This window comes from Gekko japonicus, unplaced genomic scaffold (assembly GCF_001447785.1).
Source record: "Gekko japonicus isolate JY-2015 unplaced genomic scaffold, Gekko_japonicus_V1.1 scaffold4406, whole genome shotgun sequence".
Taxonomy (NCBI): domain Eukaryota; kingdom Metazoa; phylum Chordata; class Lepidosauria; order Squamata; family Gekkonidae; genus Gekko; species Gekko japonicus.
The window spans coordinates 51,337-74,422 of NW_015173269.1; the positions used below are offsets into that span (position 1 = coordinate 51,337).

Consider the following 23,086-nt stretch of genomic DNA (forward strand, 5'->3'; position numbering starts at 1 on the left):
GGCACAGGTTCTGTAGCGGAGTTGGATCCAAGCTGGGTCTGTTTTGTGTCCGGCTGTGGCTCTGCGGCCTGACAGCGGCCTGTCTCCCTCTCCCAGGGGAAGTGCCGCAGCGCGAGGTGAGCGAGATGAGGGCCCGGCTCTACCTGAACCTCGGCTTGGTCCACGACAGCCTGAAGAACCCGGCCAAGTGCAGCGACTACATCAAGAAGAGCATCTACATCTCGGAGTAGGGGCGGGGGGGTGTCTTTGGGAGTGGCTGGGGTGGAGGGCCTGGCGGGGTTCATTTGTCCCCCCAGAGAGCCTCCCGGGGCTGCCTTGAGGAAAGGCGGGGTATGAAATCTGTAGTAAGATAAATTAAATGAAATCCCGTTCTGACATGTCACTCCTTCCTGCCTTCTTGCCTACTGTCCTCTGAGCAGTGTTCCCTCTAAGCTGAGGTTTTTTTAATTATTATTTGTTTGTTTATTTTATACCCTGACCTCCCCCGCCGAGGCAGGCGCTCTAAGCTGAGTTGGTGTGAGCTAGCTCACAGCTTTTTAGCCTCTGGCTCTCACATTTTTGCCTTAGCTCAGGGAAGATGGCTCCAGAGCAAACTAATGTATGCAGCAGCCAAATCGCTCGCTCACCACTTTAATGCCAGTAGCTCATGAAGGAGAATTTTTGCTCACAGGACTCCACAGCTTAGAGGGAGCATTGCAGCCAGTGTTCCCTCTAAGCTGAGCTAGGGTGAGCCAGCTCACAGTTTTTTAGCCTCCGACTCAGATTTTTGTCTCGGCTCAGGAAGGATGGGGCTCCAGAGCAAACTGATTTATGCAGGAGCCAAATCGCTCGCTCACCACTTTAATGCCAGGAGCTCACAAAGTAGAATGTTTGCTCACAAGACTCCACAGCTTAGAGGGAGCCTTGCCTCTGAAGGCCTTTGTGGCTTCCTGGACTGAGTCCATCCGTCTCACGTTGGGTCTCCCTCTTTTCCTGCTGCCTTCCGCTTCTCCTAGCATGATTGTCTTTCCCAGTGACTCTTCTCTTCTCGTAAGGTGACCAAAGTACGATAGCCTCAGTTGAGCCATTTTCGCTTCTAGGAGAGTTGAGGCTTGATTTGTTCTAGGACCCGTGTAATTTTCTTTTTGGCGGTCCAGGGTATCCGTAAAACCCTCCTCCCACACCACATTTCAAAGGGCACCCTAGCCAGCCATATTCTCAGGGCAGGGAAGGGGTTGTCGCCAATGCTCCCTCTAAGCCGTGGAGTCATGTGAGCAAAAATTCTACTTTGTGAGCTGCTGGCATTAAAGTGGTGCGCGAGCGATTTGGCGGCTGCATGAATTACTCTGCTCTGGAGCCCCGTCCTTCCTGAGCTAGGGCCAAAACGTGTGAGCCGGAGGCTAAGAAACTGTGAGCTAGCTCAGACTAACTCAGCTTAGGGGGAACACTGGGACTCGTAGCACTTCTTGGAGACGAGAGGGTCTGTGGTGCAGAAGGACAGGGCTGGCTGGTGCAAAGTTCCCCCTGCGTGTGTCGCAGTCAGAGGTCGATTCGGGGGGGATCGCGGTTCCCCCAGGTGAGGTGAAGGGGGCGGGGCACACGACGAAGCCCCGCCCCTTCTTCCGGCCGCCCCCTGCTTCCAGCCTCATTCTGTTGCAGAAGGAGGAAGAAGCAGGAAGGTAAGTTGGAGTCCTCCCCCTCTGCCTGGCCAAGGCCACTCCACGTGGCCTCCGCAAGGACTCCCAGCCCCATCCAGGAGCTTCCCCGAGGTAGCTGTGTTAGTCTGTTGCTGCAAAATAGTCCAAGAGTTCAAATAGCACCTTTAAGACTAACCGAGTGGTGGGTGTGGCCTTATGACACACTTCCGGTGATGGCAGGGGGTGTGGCCTTATGACACACTTCCAGTGATGTCAGGGGGTGTGGCCTCATGACACACTTCCGGTGATGTCAGGGGGTGTGGCATATGCTAATGAGTTATGCTAATGAGTTCCCCTAGCTCTTTTTCTACGAAACGACCCCTGGTCGCAGTCATATTCTCTGGAGGAGCAAAGCCAGGCTTGGCTCTCGAGTGAGTTGGGTCTTTGTCTCCCCCCTCCCTTAGGCAGACTCACCTGTACGAGGACCTCTACCGGGCCTACTTCAACCTAGGCAACATCCACCTGCGGGAAGGTGAGCATTCCAAAGCCATGCGCTGCCTGGAGAGGGCGCGGGAGTGCGCTCGCAAGATGAAGGAGAAGTTAATGGAGAGTGAGTGCTGCGCGAGCCTTGGCCAGGTGAGAGACCCCCCCGCTTTGCTCACTCTGTGTGCGCCCCCCTTTGAAGCACCCCTGGCTGGGAAGGACCCGGAGGTCTCGCAAGAGGAAACCCAGCTGCTTGGGTGCTGCCTGTCTCTTTCCTGCTGTGGGGTGGGACCCCTGTTTGGATGACGCTTACCTGGTAGGATTGTGGAGTTCACAGAGAACCTTGCAACTGCTGAGCAGTCAGGTTAGAACGGATAAAAGGAAGTCCTTCTTCATCCAAAGAGTGATGAACACATGGAATTCACTGCCACAGGAGCTGGTGGCAGCTACAAGCATGGACAGGTTCAAGAGGAAATTCATAGAATCATAGAATGTTAGAGTTGGAAGGGACCTTGCAGGTCATCTAGTCCAACCCCCTGTACTCTGAAGGAGCATAGTCAAAAGAGAGCCCTACATACCTACAACATGCCTGAAAGATGGCCGTCCAGCCTCCGCTTGAAAACGTCCAGCGAAGGAGCATCCACCACCTCCTGAGGCAGTCTGTTCCACTCTCCCTTCTTAGATAATTAGATAAGCATATGGAGCAGAAGTCCATCAGGGGCTATTAGCCACAAGGTATAGATAGGAACTCTCAGTCTGGGGCAAGGGATGCTCTGTCTTCTTGGTGCCTGGAAGGGGGGGGCAAGAGTGGGAGGGCTTCTAGTGTCCTGGCCCCACTGCTGGACCTCCTGATGTTTCCCCTCCAGGTGCTGCTGAGCCTGGGGGACTTTGTGGCCGCTAAGCGCTTCCTGAAGAAGGCCTACCTGTTGGGCTCCCAGCAGCCCCAGCAGCGGGAGAGCGTCTGCCACAGCTTGCGCTACGGTGAGTTGACTACAGCCGACCGGTCTGCCTCTCAGGGCTGGCGCACTGCTCTGCAAGGAAGTGGGCAGGACCAGGTACTGCAAACCAGCGTGCGCTCTGTGCCTTGGGAGGGCTTGCGAGATGCTTTCTCCCCGGCAGCCATGAAGGTGAGCTCCCTGCAGCAGGCCCTGGAGGAGGCGGAGGCAGCCAGCAACCTGCAGACGGCCCTGGCCCTGTGTGAGCAGCTGGGGGACCTCTTCTCCAAGGAGGGGGATTATCGGCGCGCTCTGGAGGCCTACAAAGAACAGGTGTGTGTTGACACCAGGTATTCTCAAGAGGGCAGCGGGAAGCACCTTTGTAGGAGCAGAGGTCCATCAGTGGCTATTAGCCAGAAGGTCTAGATTACCGATTCCCAAAGTGGGCAATAGCACCCCCCGGGGGGGCACTGGAACGATCCAGATGGGCGGTAGGAGCCTTGGGTTCAATTGGGGGGGCGTTGAATAAAAATAAGGGGGCGGTGGAAGCAAAAAGAAAGAAGAGTCCAGAACCTTTCTAAAGCAGCCTTTTCCTGCCTTCTCCTGGTCCTCCCTGGGATCAGGGAGGGAGGTGGAGAGGGGTCCCCACAGCCAATCACAGCCATGCATTTGCAAATGCATGTGCACCCTTGTAAGGCTGGTGTTGCTGCTGAGCTATTGTGCCATGGCTGCTGCTGGCCTCTGGCTTCAGGCCAACAGCATCTTTCTTTACTTACAACAACATCTTTCTTTACTTGCAACAACATCTTTCTTTACTATGTGCAAATCTGTCACTGCATCTTTAAGGTAGATTTCCAGGGGGGCGCTGAGTAATTCTTTTTCTGAAAAGGGGGCGGTAGGCCAGATAAGTTTGGGAACCTCTGGATGGAACATTCTGTCCGGGGCAGTGATGCTCTGTATTCTTGGTGCTTGGGGGGGGCAACAGTGGGAGGGTTTCTGGAGTTCTGGCCCCACTGGTGGACCATCTGATGGCACCTGGGTTTTGGCCACTATGTGACACAGAGTGTTGGACTGGACGGACCACCGGACTGATCCAGTGTGGCTCCTCTCGTGTCCTTATGATCTTGTTTCAGCTGCCTTCATACAACAAGTACCGAATTATATATGTAGAAATGATAGTAAAGATATTTTCCAAAAAATATAAAATTATTTATGATACGTTATAATCATCTGTGCACGGTACTTGTCGTGTGTTGGTCTTCCTGCTTACCGTGGGTCCTTGTTTGGTTTTGTGAATTCTTGTTTCAGCTGCAGCATGCTGAGGCTTTGAGGCGCCCGGGACAGGAGCTCGCTGTGATCCACGTGTCTCTGGCTGCCACTTTTGGAGACCTGAAAGATCACGCTCAGGCAGTGCACCACTATCAGGCAGAGCTGGCGCTGCGGCAGGGGAACGCTCTGGAGGGGAGATGGGTCGGTGCGTGTGGGTGCGGCAGGGGAACGCTCTGGAGGTGAGATGGGTCGGTGCGTGTGGATGCATGCGCCTGTTTTTTATTTATTTAATTCGTTTCTACCCTGCCTTTCTCTGCCGTGGGGGGCCCAGAGCAGCTTCTGTTGTTCTCCTCTTCTCCGTTTTAGCCTCCTGGCAACCCTGCGAGGTAGGTCATGCTGAGAGAATGTGACTGGCCCAGGGCCTCCCAGCAAGCTTCCGTGTCACAACTGGGGATTTGAACATGGGTCTCCCAGGTACTGGTCCGGCACTCTTAAACACTACACCACACACTGCCCTGTGTTAGACTGTGGACTTCAGGTCCCCATTGCATTTCTACACCAAGCAACTGCTGAGCTGGAGAAGGCCCTTTGCACAATTCTGGAGTCTTGCAAGCATCAGGACTGGAAATGTGCCAGAGGCAACGAGGCTGAGATCTGTAACCTTCCTGCGTCTTCCCTCGTCTTTCTGTGGCCAGGAAGCCAAGACTTGGCTGAATATCACCCTGGCCAAGGAGGAGGCCCGAGAGAGCTACGAAGCCCTAGAGCCCTGCTTCCAGAAAGCTCTGCAGAGGGCGGAGACGGCTGGTGACCTCCGACTGCAGGTGAGTCTGTGGGGGGGTGGGGAGGAGGCCCGGCTCCCGGTCGGTGGCTCCCCCTCTTTATGTCCTCAGAGGCCAAGAGAGATTGCTGATATTCCTTCTCGCGTAGTACCCCCCTCCCCGACAAACAGGCTGATTTCAGTGCTCTCAGATCTCACTGTGGCTCTTCAGAGGCCTGCCCCAGCAGCGAGCAAGTTCTTTTGGAGGTCTTCCATGGCCAGTAAAAGGTAAAAGTTTCCCTTGCTCGAAAGCCAGTCGAATCCGACTCTAGGGGGCGGGGCTCATCTCCGTTTCCAAGCCGAAGAGCCAGTGCTGTCCGAAGACTTCTCCGTGGTCATGTGACCTGCATGACTAGATGCCGAGGCACACAGAACGCTGTTACCTTCCCACCAAAGCGGTACCTATTTATCTACTTGCAATTTCTTGCTTTTGAAATGTTAGGTTGGCAGGAGCCGTGGCTAGAGATGGGAGCTCACTCTATCCCACAGCACTCGGGTCTCGAACTGCCGAACTACCGGCCTTCCAGTCTGCAGTTCAGCGTCTTAACCTCTGAGCCACTGCGGCCCCTCCTCCATGGCCAAGGCTGATGCAAATAATGAATTTCGCTTCTCTGCAGTTCCCTGCGCCTTCTCAAGACGTCTGTCTCCTGCCTCTTCATCTAGTTATTGAGAACTTTCCAGTATTGCCTTTCTTACATTCACCAAAAAATTAGATTTTTAAAAACAGTGTAAGCCACAGTCTCAGAAGACAGGGCGTTACTCCCACTCTCCTCAGTTTTCACAGACCATCAAGTTATAGAACAGATCAGATGCTAAACGTACAAAGATAGTTGGGCCAGCCCTGCCCCTCCTGGGGGGGATGATTCCAGAGGGAGGGGAGCTGTCTGCCCCCCCCCCGCCCCCATTCTTGTTTTCCTCTAGCGGCAACATGACCAGACCGTCCCAAGGCCTATGGTTCTGAAGTACTTATGATCAATAGTACATACCAAGTGCTTTGAGTGTTGTAGCAGCTCATCTGTATTATCTCAGCAGTCCTCTCAACAGCCCTGTAAGGTGGTCACGAGCACGTGAAACTGCCTTCTACTGAATCAGACCCATGGTCCATCAGCGTATCTTTGGGACTGCCTCTCCTGAGATGTCCCTCAAAGAGCGTTACGCTCAGCTAATGACAACCGCCTAGCAGTCCCCGGCCCGAAAACCACCCACCCGACTGTCCGTGACTAGGGACAGGGCCTTTTCCGCTCTAGCCCCTACCTGGTGGAACTCTTGTCTAGTGAGACCCGGGCTCTGTGGGATCTGAAACAATTCTGCAGGGCCTGTAAGACAGATGTTCCACCAGACACATGGGCAGTGTCGATGATGGTGAAGAGTACTGTCTCCTCTGCTTTGTGAGTTCCATCCCCTCTCACTTACCTCTTCGACTGTCGTCATCTGCAATGCTTTGGCCTATTAAGCGCCACTGTTGTTGGAATGGCTTTAATGTTGTAAAGTTATGTTTTTAAGGGCGGGTTAGAAATCAAACGTAATAAATAAATAAAGTCAGTCTTGTCGAGTCAGACTGGCATCGGCTCTCCAGGGTCTCAGGCAGAGAAAGGTCTTTCACATCACCTGCTTACCTGGTCCTTTCAACTGGAGATGCTGCCGGGGATTGAACCTGGGACCTTCTGCGTGCCAAGCAGAGGCTCTGCCCCTCTGAGCATCCCCGTTTTGTCCAGTCATAACAATAACGGACTGCTTTATTTATTTGACTTTTGTTCGGAGCAGTGGTTCACAGCAGAAAAACACAACCCTTGACCACTGTCTACAAAGACCATCTGTCCTTGTGTGTCTTGATAGAAGGAAATGTGGCACTTAACTTGGAAATGTGGCACTTAAAAGGAAGTGATCCAGAGGAATGAGCCCTGCTCTCCTTGTGTTATCAGACTGCTCAGGAAATCTGCTTCATCTTTCACAGTCATGCGTAATCTTCTATCCAAGGCTGTGGCACCTTCGAGGTCAACAAGATTTTCAAAGTACGAGCTTTCAAGTGTCAAAGTTCTCTTCGTCAGATACCCCAGAAATCTTGTGGTCTCTGTAATGATTCCATGTTTTGGTGTGTGTGTGTCTTTAAATGTTGAGTTTGGCTGCAGTAATGTAAAGAGAGCGATAGGGGGAGATGAGTGTGGGAGGAGATGTTCGGAGAGGATTCTGTGTGTGTGTCTTTGAGGAGATTCTGTGATATGAGAGAGACAAGTGTGGACGAGTTATGAAGGAGTCTGTGTGTAAAGTTTGAAGAGAGAACATGGTCTGTGTGACTATGGAATTTTGAGTCTAATTCTGTATGAATAAGACTAACAGTTTAGTCTGTGTGACTAAGAGAGTTGATTCCATTCAGTGTGAATAAAACAGAAACTAGCCTGTGTGGCTATATATAAGAGTGAGAGAGTGAGTGTATAAGCCTGTCAGAGTGGAGTTTGGAGTTTGAGAGACTGTTTGTGGCACCAAGCTTTGCCAGTTATATATTTACAAGTCCCTTTCTTCAGCAACTGTTCAGAATAACCAGAAACCTATTTTGTTCTTTATTAAATAAATCAATTTTTGTTTGTATCTCAGAAATCAGTACAGTACTTCCTCAGGGCCACATAGTCCTCTGAAGTGCCCAGACCCTAGGTCATTCTGCCAGCAGAGAGAGAGATTTGGAATTTTTAATTCCTGGTGGCAGCAGAAATCTACCAAGTTTAGGTACACAGAGAGTGTCCCAGACCCTAGGTCTTTCTGCCAGCAGAGAGAGAGATTTGGAATTTTTAATTCCTGGTGGCAGCAGAAATCTACCAAGTTTAGGTACACAGAGAGTGTTTTAAAAGTAAAACAGTCTCCCCAATAAGGAAGGACGCCACAGTCTCTAAGGGGGCAACTGAACTCGAATCTGGCTCTCCTACTGCAGACCAGCAGGGCTCCCCTCTGAAATTATATTTGTGTTTTCCTGTCTCAGTCATCCGTGATCTCAGTGGATGCCTGTGTCTGTCTGGTGGCTCTCCAGTCCGACGAGCTTTGGCTTTCCTTCCTTCCTGAAAAACGTGGGGTGGTTGGGAGCAATGCTCCCGCTAAGCCTGTGTGGCTTAGCCCGCTAAGCTGTGGAGTCTTGTGCACAAAAATCCTACTTTGTGAGCTGCTGGCACTCAAGTTGTGAACCAGTGATTTGACTACTTGTGAGGCGCTGTTTGCTCCCGCCCGGGGTCCAGACCCTCCGCCGTAGCCCCGACAGCTCTACTGACCCCTGAAGGACGTCTGGGGGGAGAGGGATGCTGTGGTAGCAGCAGATGAAAAGGGAAAAAGGATTCGTAGCGGGTCCGGAGCGTGCCTCAGGCGCAGGCCCTGGAGGGAGTTCCGTCACTCCATCTCCTTCGGGTCTGTGTGGGACTGCCGTCTTTGTCTGGGCCCACTGGTGTTATCTCTCTCACACTCAGTAGAATGCCCAATCTTGCAGCCAGTCCCGTGTGTCCTCATCGGCTTGCTCACGCCGCTCTTTTATTCCCCTGTCATCTCCCACAAACCCCAACATCTGGGCCCCGCCCCCGCCCAAAGGCAAAGACGCCGACCCGCCCCTCCATCCCCCGCCCTTTCCCGTCGGGGCGCCGTCGTCCACGGATCACCCCGGAGGGGGGTGGGGGGGGGGGGGGCGAGATCTGATTGTTACCCTTGTTACCTAAAACGGGGAAACCGTTTGTCTCAGTGTCAGGTCCTGCGGTCTTTCCACGCCTCGCAGCAGAGATGCGGGTGCCCCGAGGCCTCGGCCACCCTGGCCCAGCTGGAGGACCTCCGCGGCTGCCTGGGCCAGCGCCCGGATGGGGAGGCGGGCGAGGAAGAGGAGGAGCTGCAGAGCAGCGAGCCCTTGGAAGAGAGCGACCTGGAGCTCTCCGGCAGCGGTGAGAGCAGGGCGGAGCAGCGTGGCGGGCAGGCGGGTGGGGGGCCATGACGGAGGGGTGCCCTCGCAAGGGGCTCTGGGCTGGGGCGGGGGGGGGCTGCATTTTGCGCCTCCCCTCGTGACCCACTCCCAACTTTGTGCTGGGGGGAAAGACAGGGAGGGGCTGCTGCCGAAACGAACAAGAAGAATCCTTGTCCTCCTGAGGGGAACGGCTCACTTTCAGCTTGTTAGTTCTAAAAGTAGAACATTGGGGTGGGGCAGGAGGCGGGTGGCCTGACAGAGACCGCTGGATTGCAAGAGGTGTGGGGAAAGAATGGCAGAAATTGGTTATTTATTTGGTGTGGTGGTTCGGTGTGGTGGTTAAGTGCGCGGACTCCAAATGGAAGAACCGGGTTTGATTCCCCACACCTCCACTTGCACCTAGAACATAAGAGACGCCAATGTTGGATCAGGCCAAAGGCCCATCCAGTCCAACACTCTGTATCACACAGTGGCCAGAAATACCAGGTGCCATCAGGAGGTCCAGCAGTGGGGCCAGGACACCAGAAGCCCTCCCACTGTTGCCCCTGCCCCCCAAGCACCAAGAAGACAGAGCATCCCTTGCCCCAGACCGAGAGTTCCTATAAGAACATAAGAGACGCCAATGTTGGATCAGGCCAATGGCCCATCCAGTCCAAAACTCTGTGTCACACAGTGGCCAGAACTACCAGTGCCATCACGCGGTCCACCTGGGGCCAGGACATTAGAAGCCCTCCCACTGTTGCCCCCCCCCCCAAGCACTAAGAAGACAGAGCATCCCTTGCCCCAGAGCCCCATCCATACCTTGTGGCTAATAGCCACTGATGGACCTCTGCTCCATATGCTTATCTAATTCCCTTTTGAAGCCGTTCATACTTGTAGCCTCCACCACTTCCTGGTGGATGACCTTGGGCAAGCCGTAGTTCTGATAAGAGCTGTTATGAAAAAGAGCAGTTTCTGTCAGAGCTCTCTCAGCCCCACCTACTCCACAGGGTCTCTGTTGTGGGGAGGGGAAGGGAAAGGAGTCTGTAAGCCGCTCCGAGACTCCTTTGGGTAAATCCCATCTCTTCTTGTCTTCTTCTTTAATGTTGCCTTTCCGTCTGATCAGGGCTCCCAAGATGGTGCACATAAAAATATTAAAACATTTGAACAATTGGAATAAGTGTTTAAAACAATTCGATAAAACATGTAACAAACAACACCAGAGGAGGGCCAATGACTGCTCTTGGCGGGATGCCAGAGGAAACGAAAAGGGGTTCACCTGCTGGTGGAAGCCACCGACAGAGGGAGGCGGGTGAACTTCTGGGGTGGGGTGGGGTTTGACGTTTTGGTGCCCTGAGAAAGAAAGCCCTTTGAAGAAGAGAGGAGATTGGATTTATACCCCACCCTTCACTACCCAAAGGAGTCTCAGAGTGTCTTACGAACTCCTTTCCCTTCCCCTCCCCACAACAGGCACCCTAGGAGGTAAGCAGGGCTGAGAGAGCTCTTGACAGAAACTGCTCTTTTTCAAGGACAGCTCTGACAGAACTATGGCTTGCCCAAGGTCATCCAGCCAGGTGCAAGTGGAGGAGTGGGGGTATCAAGCCCGGTTCTCCCAGATTAGAGTCCATGCTCTTAACCACTACACCAAAGTGGCTTTCTCAGGTTGCCGCCTTTCTAGCTTCCAGTGGTGGGGGCAACCACAGCAGGGCCTCCAGGGATTATCCGAGTAAACCGGGAGGTTAATTTGGGAGAGGGTGGTCTTTAAGGTGTATCGGTCCCAGGCTGTACAGCCCCTTGAAGGCCAAGACCGGCACCTTGAACTGAGCCCCAAATCAAACTGGAAGCCAGTGTTTATAAAACGGGACTGGAGGGATAGTCTTGGCCTCACACTTGCAGCGTAAACACATGAGTAGGTCCATTGACATCCACAAGCAGTGAGTGGAAGGCAGAAGTTGGCGCACTTGGCTGGGAGAAGTGTTTCTGTAGCAGGACGTTAAGAGGACCCAGCTGAGTCAAAAGCAGGGGCCGCCGAGTTCAGGTGCTGCGGGCCACGATCCCAGAGGCCGGTTGCCATTCTGGGTGGCGAGGGACACCTTGACCTGCCGGCTCTCTGGGGCAAGCAGGGGGTGGGTGTGGCCTTTGGGCTGTGAACTCCCTGGGGGTGGGCATCGGGGTGGCCGTGGCCCACTTCTCACACCTCCCTTTGTCTTCCAGACGGAGAGGAGGACCTGGAGGGCTACGGCAAAAGCGTCCCTGGCCGGCGCAACGTCAGCAAGGTGAGGCCGGGCTGCCAGCAGGGGGGGTGGGTGGGGGTCTGGTTGTGTTTCTGTCAGCTTTGTGAACAGGCCGGGGGAGCCGGGTGTGGCCTGACCGTGCCCCTTCTCTCAGTGGAACCAGCGGAACGACAAGGGTGAGACCTTGCTGCACCGAGCCTGCATCGACGGCAACCTGCGCCGGGTCCAGTTCTTCTTGGAGAAGGTGAGCCCCAAAGACCCACCTGGCGGCTCTCCCCCCTGCCTCAGCAAGGGGGCGGGTGCTTCCTTTGCCAGCGGCCCCCCTCCCTCCCTGCCTGCCTGCTGTCTGTTGGTCTGTGGGGTTCTTCCTCTTCAGTCTTGACGTGGGAAGTGGGCCCCACCCTCAGGACGAGGCAGAAAGACCCAGCGGGAACCGTCACGTGTGGAAGAGCCCAACGCTCCTGGCTGCCTGGAGTTTCCCCCTTCCCCTTGGGCTCCCCTCAAGTATTTGACTCAGCTTCTGAGGTCTGCCGAGATCAGGCTCGCCCGGCCCATCCAGGACAAGGCCAGAGGCGAAAAGACGCGGTTTGCCGTTTCCTGCCTCTGCCTCGCAACCTTGTGCCTTCTTGGAGGTCCCCCATCCAAGCGCTAACCAGGGCCATCCCTGCCCGGCTTCTGAGATCTGAAGAGATCGGGCCAGCCTGGGCCACTGAGGACCGGGCAGTGAAGCCAGGGGGGGGGGCACAGAAAGGGGCACCCCCCAACCTCTCCTGCTGGAGTTTCCACAAGGTGCCTCCTTGTGTGTTGGGCAGGGGGGAACAGGCAGGGGGGTGGAAAGGCCGAGGTTTCCTTCCAGCCTGCCAGCCACGTGGACCTCAGCCACCTGGAGAGCCAGTTTGGTGTCGTGGTGAAGTGTGTGGAGAGAACCGGGTCTGATTCCCTACTCCTCCACTTGCACCTGCTGGATGACCTTGGGCAAGCCGTAGTTCTGACAAGAGCTGTCCTTGAAAAAGAGCAGTTTCTGCCAGAGCTCTCTCAGCCCCACCCACCTCACAGGGTGTCTGTTGTGGGGAGGGGAAAGGGAAGGAGATTGTTAAGCCGCTCTGAGACTCCAAGTGAAGGGCGGGGTATAAATCCAATCTCTTCCTCCTCTTCTTCTAATCTGGGAGAACCGGGTTTGATTCTCCACTCCTCCACTTGCACCTGCTGGATGACCTTGGGCAAGCCGTAGTTCTGACAAGAGCTGTCCTTGAAAAAAGAGCAGTTCCTGTCAGAGCTCTCTCTCAGCCCCACCTACCTCACAGGGTGTGTCTGTTGTGGGGAGGGGGAGAGAAAGGAGATTGTTAAGCCGCTCTGAGACTCCAAGTGAAGGGCGGGGTATAAATCCAATCTCTTCCTCCTCTTCTTCTAATCTGGGAGAACCAGGTTTGATTCCCCACTCCTCCACTTGCACCTGCTGGATGACCTTGGGCAAGCCGTAGCTCTGATAAGAGCTGTCCTTAAAAAAGGGCCGTTCCTGTCAGAGCTCTCTCAGCCCCACCGACCTCACAGGGTGTCTGTGGTGGGGAGGGGAGGGGAAGGGGAAGGAGATTGTCAGCCGCTCTGAGACTCCTTTGGGGAGTGAAGGGCCATGGGGTATGAATCCAATCTCCTCCTCCTCTTCCTTCTTCTTCTTCTTCCGTTTTTGCCTCCCCTCTCCATCACAGGCTCACCCTGTGAACCCTCGGGACTATTGCGGCTGGACCCCGCTGCACGAGGCCTGCAACCACGGGCATCTGGGTAAGTGCTGGGGAGGGGATTGGGGCCAGTGTTCCCTCTAAGCCGAGTCAGTGTGAGCGAGCTCACAGTTTTTTAAGCCTCCGGCTCGCACATTTTTTTGTCCTCGCTCCAGAAGGATGGCTCCAGAGGAAACTAATGTATGCAGTAGCCAAATGGCTCACTCACCACTTTAACGCCAGGAGCTTCACAAAGTAGCATGTTTGCTCACGAGACTCCAAAGCTTAGAGGGAGCGTTGGTTAGGGCCTTGCGGTCTGGGGAAAACGGGGCCCTGGAGAGAGCAGCGGCCGGGGCCACCCCTTGCCGTGAACCTCTTGCCTCTTCTTCCCAGAGGTCGTCCGCTTGCTTTTGGACCACGGGGCCAACATCGACGACCCTGGGGGCCCCGGCTGCGAGGGCATCACCCCCCTCCACGACGCCCTCAACTGCGGCCATTTCGATGTGGCGGAGCTGCTGATCCACAGAGGGGCCTCCGTGGTTCTGCGTAACGGCAAGGTAGGGAGAAGGGAGACGCTGTTGGGCATTGCTGAGGGTGCTCCTGGGGAGGGCCTGCTTTGGACAGCCATCCCGTACGTGCGTGCGTGTGGCCCCCGTTTGCGCATGCAGTTTCCCTTGCCCCTGTTCTGCCCTCCACGTTGCCACCAGAAAACCTCCTGAATTCTAACAGTGCAGCCAAGTGGAGCCCTCTGGGGGGCGCTGGGGGATGTTGTCCCAGTTCCTCCTTTTTTTAAATGTGTCTGTCTACCCCCGTCCCCAAAATCTGGAGACATTCCCAGACCCTCCCAGATGTACACAGCAAGTCCCCAACTCATAAATGTGGGATTCGCTGGCAGAGGATGTAGTGATGGCCACAGACATAGAGGGCTTTAAAAGGGGATTAGACAGATTCATGGAGGATAAGTCTATCAGTGGCTACTCGCCATGGTCACTAAAGAGAAGCTCCACTAAGCCTCTGAATCCCAGAACCAGGAGCCAACATCAGGGGAAGGCCTTGGCTTCTCTGCCCTGGTGTTGGCCCTCCGGAGGAATTGGTTGTCCACTGGATGCTGGACTAGGCGGACCCTCGCTGGTCTGATCCCGCAGGGCTCTTCTGACATTCTTATTAGGGAAAGGTCTCAGCCTCTGTGCCATGTTGCTGGCCCTGCAGAGGATTCCGGGTTGGATGGACCCCTGGTCTGATCCAGCAGGGCTCTTCCGGTGTTCTTACAAGGGGAAGGCCTTGGATTCTGTGCCCTGTTGTTGGACCACCAGAGGAATTGGTTGGCCACTGTGTGAGACAGGAGGCTGGACCACTGGTCTGATCCAGCAGGGCTCTTCCAGGGTTCTTAACGCATAGGCCCAGCCAGGGGGCAAGGCCAGGGGTTTGTCCGTTTGCCATCTGTGTTGCTGGGAGGCCCTCCTGGGTTGGACTAGTCTCCCTCTGCTGTTCCTCTGTGCACAGTCCAGAGAGCGTCTGGCCGGCTCGAGGGGATCCATGGTCTCCTACAGGTGTTCTTGCCCTCACTGTGCCTGGCATTTTCTCCTGTGTAGGGCCTCAACCCTTTGGGTACTCTCCAGGAGTGGGGGCGTCTATACGGTCGGGATCTGGACCGGGAAACTCGTGAGCGCAGCAAGGCCATGGAGCAGCTAAGATAACTCTTTGTTGGTAAATCCAGTACTAGAGACACGTGTGCAGCTTGTGTCAGGAATGGCCACCTATACAAGTGACTTATACTAGAATCAGACCTCCCCACGGTAAGCATGAGCCGATGGACACATCTCTCGTGCACGCGTGGGCAACTTAGTCAGGTTTCACAGCACAGGGCTTCATGAGAAGATAACTGTTTATTGGTAAATCCAGTACTAGAGACACGTGTGCAGCTTGTGTCAGGAATGGCCACCTATACAAGTGACTTATACTAGAATCAGACATCCCCACGGTAAGCATGAGCCAATGGACACATCTCTCGTGCACGCGTGGGCAAAGCAAGCAGGCAAAGCAAAAAAGCCGTTAACTTTCCCAGCTGAGTAAAACTGCAGCTGGAGCATCTACAAGGCCAAGCATAAGATAGCAAACAGTTGGTGATCCAGGGAGAGCTGAGACAGAACACGGGAGGGCCACCCCTCCACATTCCAGACCCATGACAGGGCTGCCTGACACCCAGCTTCTGCAGTTGAAAGGACCAGGGAGTGGGTGGTGTGAAAGACCTCCTCCGCCTGAGACCCTGGGGAGCTGCTGCCACTCAGAGCAGACAGCACTGACCTTGACGGACCAAGGATTTGGTTCAGTGGAAGTTCATCATGTGTGTATTTGGTTTGATTTGATTTATTAAATTTCTACCCCGCCTTCCCGGCCAAGGCCGGCTCACGTCAAAACAGCATGGAATCTACAACCGATACGGAATATAGATTAAGCAGCAACAATTAAAACAATTAAACAATTCTAAAACCACTTAAAGCATGAGACATAATCAAGTGCTAGTTATTGGTGATTTTACAGTGGTTGTCGTTACTCAGTTCTCGCTTCTCGCAGTCGGCTCCTCGATCTTCTTCGATTGTCTTGGGCGGCTGGCTCAGGCTGTAGTGAGAAGTCTCAGGGGAACTGGGCTCTCCAGCCTTAGGCTGTCAGTTGGTAATAGTGGAGCAGGGCCATGGCTCAGTGGCAGAGCCTCTGCTTGGCATGCGGAAGGTCCAAGGTTCAATCCCCGGCAGCATCTCCAGTTAAAAAGGAGCAGGCAGTAGGTGATGTGAAAGACCTCCGCCTGAGACCCTGGAGAGAGGTAAAGAGGGGCTGTGGCTCAGTGGCAGAGCCTCTGCTTGGCATGTGGAAGGTCCCAGGCTCAATCCCCGGCATCTCCAGTTAAAAAGACCAGGCAGGAGGTGATTTGAAAGACCTTTCTCTGCCTGAGACCCTGGAGAGCGGCTGCCAGTCTGAGTAGACAAGACTGACCTTGAAGGACCGAGGGTCTGATTCAGTCTAGGGCTGCTTCATGTGAGGGAAGGTCGGGGGGGGGGGGTTGCTGCCGCTCCCTTCCTGGGAAGGGTCTCCTTGGGGAGCTGCTGCAGAGCGCAGTGCCTGAAAACTACAACCCTGTATTTTCTCTTGTGAGAAACTCAAGGTGCTCAGGTAGTGCTCGTGAAAGCAAGCAGCCCGACTTCCAGCACGGAAGCCTGCCCGTCTCTGCCTCCTTCCCCTCTTTCTGACTGGTGGCCCGAACATCTGCAGCTCTCGAATCAGTCACGGACCGGAGCCAGGCTAGGAAGGGCCACCAGGAGTGCCACGCAAAGGGCCCTGAGTGGGGTGTAGAACTGGAGCAGAGTCTTTGTTCACTGGAGATGTCTGAGGGAGAGAGTTTATCTCGGTTCTGCCCAGACCAGCAGGAGGCACTGCGGTCTGGAACCCTGTGGCATTCGGCCCTCAGGCCGAATGCTTGTTCCTTCATGGTTGCTGCTGCCACCGGGGACAGAAATAGGAGGGAAGCCCTACAAAGAGGGCAGTCCAGGCCCCAAAGGAGCCTGTCATGACTCACAGGGGGTTACCACTTTCGTCTGCCACCACTCTGGACTTAGGGTCCCTTGGGAAGGCCCAGAGTACCCTCCCAAGCCCAACCAAAACGCCCCTTTTAAGCCGAGAAATATAGGCGTGATGACCAGGCAGAGAACATTAAACAAACGGTTTAGTAACACAGTACTGGGGCAAGGAATACAAGACAAGGTGCTTAAAATATATAACAGTGTCAAAAGGCAGAATAAACAAATCTAACGTGGCTACCTATTTCTCTTAACGGGTTACTATTCAAGGCCCACAGCCTTTTATACCAGGCCTGTGCCTGTACTCACTCTGTCCCAAGTGAGGGATCTTTCTCTCAGACCAGACTGTCCCCTCAGTTTAGCTCTGTGAGAGGAAAGAATGCAGTAGAGAAAAGAACACAGTTTCACAGCCCACAAAGCTTAAGTCCCAATCTCCTCACACAATCCCTGGACACCGATCGGTTACAACCGTTGCTAAGCATTGTGGGGATTGTAGGCTGTCTGCTTTCTACTCCCACACAGGTCTCTCCTGGTCCTAGGCCTCACTAGGCCTTGTTGCCCAGTCGTACACAGATCATGACAGAGCCCCTTGTGGATAGTTTCAGAGCCCCCCCCCCACGCTGGTCGGTAGAACAGCTGGACCTTCGAGACCAACAGTCCATTGAGGACAAAGTCTGAGTCCAGTCAGGGACCTTTAAGACCATTCTGGAAGCTCTCGGGTGCAGGCACACTTCTTCTGGTGCACACTTCTTCAGCAGGTTTGTAGGGGACAAGTTTCTGAGAATCACCGCTCCCTTCCTCAAACCTGACGAAGGACGCTCTGACTCCGGAAAGCTGATACCCAAGGTTTCGAGGGTCAAAACTCCCTTCAAAAAACTGGGGGGGGGAAAGGGGGGGGAACTCAACCCAAGATATATCTGCGAACCAAGAGGGTCAAACTAACACTATATAATATATCATTAAAATACAAATGTTTATTAAGGTGTACACAAGTTAAAACATACTATGATTAAAAGAAAGAGTCTAAATTTCAAAAGCTTTTCAAATACAAATACACTTGAGGGGGAAACACTTTTTAACTTAGGACCAAACGTGTTTCGGCCCCTTCGGGCCTTCCTCAGTGGTCACTATTCTCTATATTGCACTGACACGCATCCAAAATACACCAGATGTTGTTTCCTGAAATTATAGAAAGGAAAAAAAGAAGGGGGGGAAGCCTCATTATTACATACCAAATGTATAAGAAATAAAACATTAATAATAATAAAGATTTCTTTTTTGCTGAAGTTACCTTATATGTTTTTAGTTATGCTACTAGCTTATATGTTGGGCCGTAAATATAGCCGTGCCAATTCTTCAAATTATTCTGAATAAATATAAAAATACAATTAATGAAATTTTATAAGTGGTCTGAATTTAAAGTAATTTTAGCCTAAAATATAATTCAATTGGCCAACAAACCTGGTATCAGAGATTTCATTGGTCTGGGTGTGTGCCACCTCCATCAAAGGTAATGATGAAGTTACAAGCTGCTACAGGTACATAAGATGCTGCAGGACTACCGGCTTCCACTTTGGATGGTGTGGGGCCTTGTGGATTCCAGCTCTTGTCTGTCTCGCCCAAACCATTCCCTTCCTGCTGGAGAACCATGTCTGGGGGAGTGAAAGGGAGACCAGCATTGCTAGCCCAGGGTTCCCTGTTTCGCCCCCGAGGCCGGCAAAGAGGAAGCCATGTATCTTTGGCCAGGAGCCGCAAAGGGCTGAGGAGGAGCAGGTGTTGGGCCAGGCTGGGCAGGAGGAGACTGGCTTGGCAGCCACAGCAGAGTACCAGGCAGCCATGCGGCACGTGGGCAGTGCCCAGTCCTGTCTGCCACGGACCCCTGAGCGCACGAGGCCCTCGGACGGGCGAGCCCTGATCCCCGCCGAGGACTACGTGGGCGACGATTGGCTGGAGGACGACGTGGGGCCGAGCCGCAGGTCCCGCAAAAGAAGCCGCCCAGGTCGCGACGAGGACTCCGGGTCCGAGTCGGAGGAAGCCTCGGGGCCCGAGAGCGAAAGCGAGGGAGAAGCACGCAAGGAAGAAGCTGCAAGGAAGAAGCGGCGGCGGGTCAGGCAGAGCCGCCTCACCCAGATCGTGGACAGGGTCCCCCTGGGCAGGACGCGAGGGGGTGGCCCGACAGCGAGCCCAGAGCGGCCAGCAAATGACCCTGGTCCCCTCTGGGGGGCGGGGGGCAGCAGCCCGGTCTACAGCAGGACGGGGGGTTGCGAGAGCCCACCCCCAGGCCCAGCAGCACAGGTGAGTTTCCCAGCGGGAAGAGGTGCCCAACTTGCCCGCTGCCAGGGCTGGCTTTTCCGTAGCAGCAGCACCACCACCTAGAAGGCCATCCTTCTTCCCTGGGGCCTGGTCAGCCGGCAGACAAAGCACCACCTTTTCTTCGGTGTTCTGCTTGGCCTGGAGCACGGGGGGGGGGCACTCAGTTCCCAGCACAGTTGGAGAGGGGTGTGTGTGCTGCTGAGTGGGAGACCCCTCCCCCCAGAGAGGCAAGCCGGGATGGCGGGTGGCCAGTCTGCCCTTCTTATCCCTTTCTCTCCTCTCCGTAGCATCCCGTTCCCCCAGCCCCAATCCGGGTGCGAGTTCGGGTGCATGAGAACGTCTTCCTTATCCCCGTGCCCCACAGGTAAGAGAGGCGAAGGGGTATCTGTGCTCCAGAGCCCCTCTCCAGGTTCCTCCGTCCCCGCTGGAGCAGCAGCCGTCATCCCACTGTCTTGGGTGCCAAACGAGTGGCCGCTTTTGCATGGCCCCTCCAGCGTTCCTTTCTCTCCTTCCCTCCGACGGTGCCTCTCCACTTAACCAGCCTCTTCTCCGCCTCATTCCTGGGTTCCTCCGTCCCCGCTGGAGTGGCAGCTGTCATTCCACTGTCTTGGGTGCCAAACGAGTGGCCACTTCCTCTTTGTGTGGCCCCTCCAGCGTTCCTTTCTCTCCTTCCCTCCCACGGTGCCTCTCCACTTAACCAGCCTCTTCTCCGCCTCGTTCCTGCCGTCTTCTTTCCGCTCTCCCCCTTTCCTAAGAAATGCCTTGCTGGATCAGCCATCTGGCTGCCCCTCTGGTAAGCCCTTAAGGAGGTCACTGAAGGGTAATGGCCACCCTTTCTTTGTCTCTGACATCTGGTATTCAGATATACTGCCCCTATTCATGGAGGTTCCATTTAGCTCTCCAAAACTTATACCCCCCCCCCCCCAAAAAAAAATCTTGTTGGTCAGAAGGTGGTACTGGACTCAAAACTAGCTGTACCCCTCTGGTTGGCTCCATGACCAACTGTTCCAGTGCACTGTCATTTATATTGCTTAGAAACCTCATTGCTTACAGCATGACTTGAGCACACATTGAGTAGATGATGCTGCCTTACACTTGGTCCATCCAGGTCAGTCTTGTCTACTCATACTGGCGGCACCGCTCCAGGGTCTCAGGCGAGCGTCTTTCATATGACCTACTACCCGCTGCTTTAAACTGGAGAGGCCGGGGATTGAACCCAGGACCTTCTGTGTGCCAAGCAGGGGCTCTGCCGCTGAGCCACCGCCCCTCCCATAACACACATTTGCCCACTCAATGGTACGGTAGTTCAAGTCGCCCAATATTACAACATTTCCCACTTTGGTCCCCTCCCTTTCTTCTCCCTCCATCTTGAGATGGTTCAGATTGGGGGGGAGGCTGTAGCACACTTCACTCTGAAGTCCCCCTTAAAGCCCAGAATCTCCACCCACAGCAGTTCCATGGGGGAGTTTCTTCCCCGAACGTTATCTAGCTTTTTTGACTTTGTTCTCTCTGACCCTTTTCCAAACTGCCCTTGTACTCCATTGTAGTGACCAGTTGCTGATGGATTTTTTAGGTCTGGTGGTGTAAAAATGTTAGAGTCAGAAAAAGCACTGTATAAATAACGCAATCAAAGGCACTATGCTGAAGTGCAAAGGAACAAAGAATATTTATACAAAACAAATGTGTACAAACAGATACAATATAGTGTATACATATGGCATACAACCACACAGAGTGTACAAAAGAAGCCGGCACACAGGACGTAGGACGAAGACTCTGGATTCCAATCTTCGTTTCGTTGATACTTCTTCAGTTGTACCATACAGCTTCATCTAGTGCTCAATATATAGAAGCCTTCATGTTGTTATGCAGGGAACAATATCCACAATTCACATCAAACTAGGTTAAGCAGGGCAACCAATCATCGGTAGAAGAACATTCTGACATTGTCAGGCTTACTACTTAAACTAGTACAACTGAAGAAGTATCAACGAAACGAAGATTGGAATCTGGAGTCTTCATCCTATGTCCTGTGTGCCGGCTTCTTTTGTACGCTCTGTGTTGTTGTGTGTCATAGGTATACACTGTATTGTATCTGTTTGTACACATTTGTGTTACATAAATATTCTTTCCTCTTTTGCACCTCAGCATAGTGCCTTTGATTGCGTTATTTATACAGTGCTTTTTTTGGCTGTGTTATCACTGGTGTAAAAATGTTTTCAGTGAACAAAAAGTACGAGCCAGCAAATCACTGGCATTCGGGCAGGGCAGGAAAGGGGGGGGGTGGCACGCCAGGCGAGCCTCCCCAGGCCAAAGCCGGACTCTGAAGCGAGAGAAGGAGATCCTGTGCCACTGCGGTGTGGAGGGGTGGGTAAGAGGGCCTCGCTGTGTCCCTTCCCTTGCAGCGGCAGCGACAGCCGGCCGGTGTCCTGGCTGGCGGATCAGGCCTCTCAGCGCTACTACCAGATGTGTGGGCTGCTGCCGCGCCTCACCCTCAAGAAGGAGGGGGCCCTCTTGGCACCCGAGGACCTCATCGTGGACGTCTTGCAGAGCAACGAGGAGGTGAGTGTAGAGATGTAAAATTTCTGGAAATTTTGAAGCTCAGAAAAAAAACGGGTTTTTCCCGTTTTTCCCGGAAAAAAACGGAAATTTTCGGAAAAATTGAAAAAAAATATGCTACATTAGCACTTCTTTTTTCTTTTCCAGATTGAAAGTCATTCTGTTACTTTAGGAACATAAAATATGAATATGGACATTTTTACTTGGCATGAAATTATCACAACTAGCATATTAAAAATATAGTATATCCAAACAGTTATTACAAACAGAATACCCACCCACATGCAAAAGCAAAACGGAAACTTTTTTCTTTTCTCGTGACAATAGCACTTCCTAAAGGAAGAAATGCATCTTGTTCTTGCATTGGAGAGTTCAGTTTGTAACCTAGGACTTGCTTGTCCTCAGTGCACAGAAATTAGATCAATCTGATACCATATATATATATATTAGAAATGATTTGGAAAATATTTGAACACCTTGTCTTAAAATATTTTATTCATCATGTTAAAATAAAACGTTCTGGCCAGGGGGCTTCTGCCCAGGGAGGGGGAGGCGGGAGGCTGTCTGGGAGCCAGGCAGCCGGCCCGGATGTGACATTTGCACGGGTGGTGGGCAGTGCTCCCTCTAAGCGGTGGAGTCTTGTGAGCAGAAATTCTACTCTGTGAGCTCCCGGCATTAAAGTGGTGAGCGAGCCATTTGGCTGCTGCATCAATCCGTTTGCTCTGGAGCTCCATCCTTCCTGAGCCAAGACAAACAATGTGTGAGCCGGAGGCTAAAAAACTGTGAGCTAGCTCACATTCACTCAGCTTAGAGGGAACGCTGGCTGCAATGCTCCCTCTAGGCTGTGGGGTCTTGTGAGCAAAAGTTCTCCTTTGTGAGCTCCTGGCATTAAATCTGTGAGTGAGCGATTTGGCTGCTGCATCAATCAGTTTGCTCTGGAGCCCCATCCTTCCTGAGCTGAGACAGAAATCTGTGAGCTGGAGGCTAAAAAACTGTGAGCTGGCTCACACTAACTCAGCTTAGAGGGAACACTGGGTGGGAGAGAATCCCACTGGAGGGCGCGCCACAGCTGCGTGCTGCCCCGTTTGGGGCCGGCATCCTGTTTCATCGCGAGCCAGGCGAGTTTGGTGATGCCGTTGGGGAACCGGGCGGCCGTGTTGGCTTGAGGACGCCCCAGAGAGGGTGTGTGCCAGTGCTCCCTCTAAGCTGTGGGGTCCCGTGAGCAAAAGTTCTCCTCTGTGAGCTGCTGGCATTAAAGTTGCGAGCGAGCCATTTGGCTGCCGCATAGCTTAGTTTGCCCTGGAGCCGTCCTTCCTGAGCGAAGGGGGAAATGTGCGAGCCGGAGGCTAAAGAACTGTGAGCCGGCTCACACCGACTCAGCTTAGAGGGAACGTGTGGGTGGGTGGGGTGGCCTGGCTCCCTGTGGCCCCCTGCCTGAAGAATTTGGGCGCGGAACTTCCCACAGTGGCGTTTCCCAGGCTGGCGTCTGGCCGTTGGCGATAGGGGGATGCCCTGGCCGAGGCGGCTCCTCCCCTGGACCCTGGGGGGGGGGGGCTATGCAAATGCTCACCTTTCCCCTGCCTCCTGCCTGTGAGCGGCTCCGGTGTCGCTCGGGATTCCGGCAGGCCAGAGGGCAGGTCAGGGCGAACTGAGGTGGGTGGGGGTGGGT

General features: G+C 53.8%; 1 protein-coding gene across 1 annotated transcript in view; it reads left to right on the forward strand.

The window, feature by feature from the left end:
* The window catches only part of TONSL (tonsoku-like, DNA repair protein), a 38,820-nt gene that overhangs the window by 8,923 nt on the left and 6,811 nt on the right, over positions 1 to 23,086 (forward strand). Inside the window, exons 5-20 of the mRNA XM_015422824.1 lie at positions 97 to 226; positions 2,081 to 2,252; positions 2,966 to 3,080; positions 3,219 to 3,367; positions 4,343 to 4,504; positions 4,999 to 5,124; positions 8,833 to 9,046; positions 10,018 to 10,035; positions 11,245 to 11,300; positions 11,413 to 11,502; positions 12,965 to 13,037; positions 13,367 to 13,530; positions 14,566 to 14,666; positions 18,258 to 18,840; positions 19,146 to 19,222; positions 21,264 to 21,420. Coding sequence (XP_015278310.1) covers positions 97 to 226; positions 2,081 to 2,252; positions 2,966 to 3,080; positions 3,219 to 3,367; positions 4,343 to 4,504; positions 4,999 to 5,124; positions 8,833 to 9,046; positions 10,018 to 10,035; positions 11,245 to 11,300; positions 11,413 to 11,502; positions 12,965 to 13,037; positions 13,367 to 13,530; positions 14,566 to 14,666; positions 18,258 to 18,840; positions 19,146 to 19,222; positions 21,264 to 21,420 — 2,387 coding nt within the window. The remainder of the gene's footprint in view (positions 1 to 96; positions 227 to 2,080; positions 2,253 to 2,965; positions 3,081 to 3,218; positions 3,368 to 4,342; positions 4,505 to 4,998; positions 5,125 to 8,832; positions 9,047 to 10,017; positions 10,036 to 11,244; positions 11,301 to 11,412; positions 11,503 to 12,964; positions 13,038 to 13,366; positions 13,531 to 14,565; positions 14,667 to 18,257; positions 18,841 to 19,145; positions 19,223 to 21,263; positions 21,421 to 23,086) is intronic.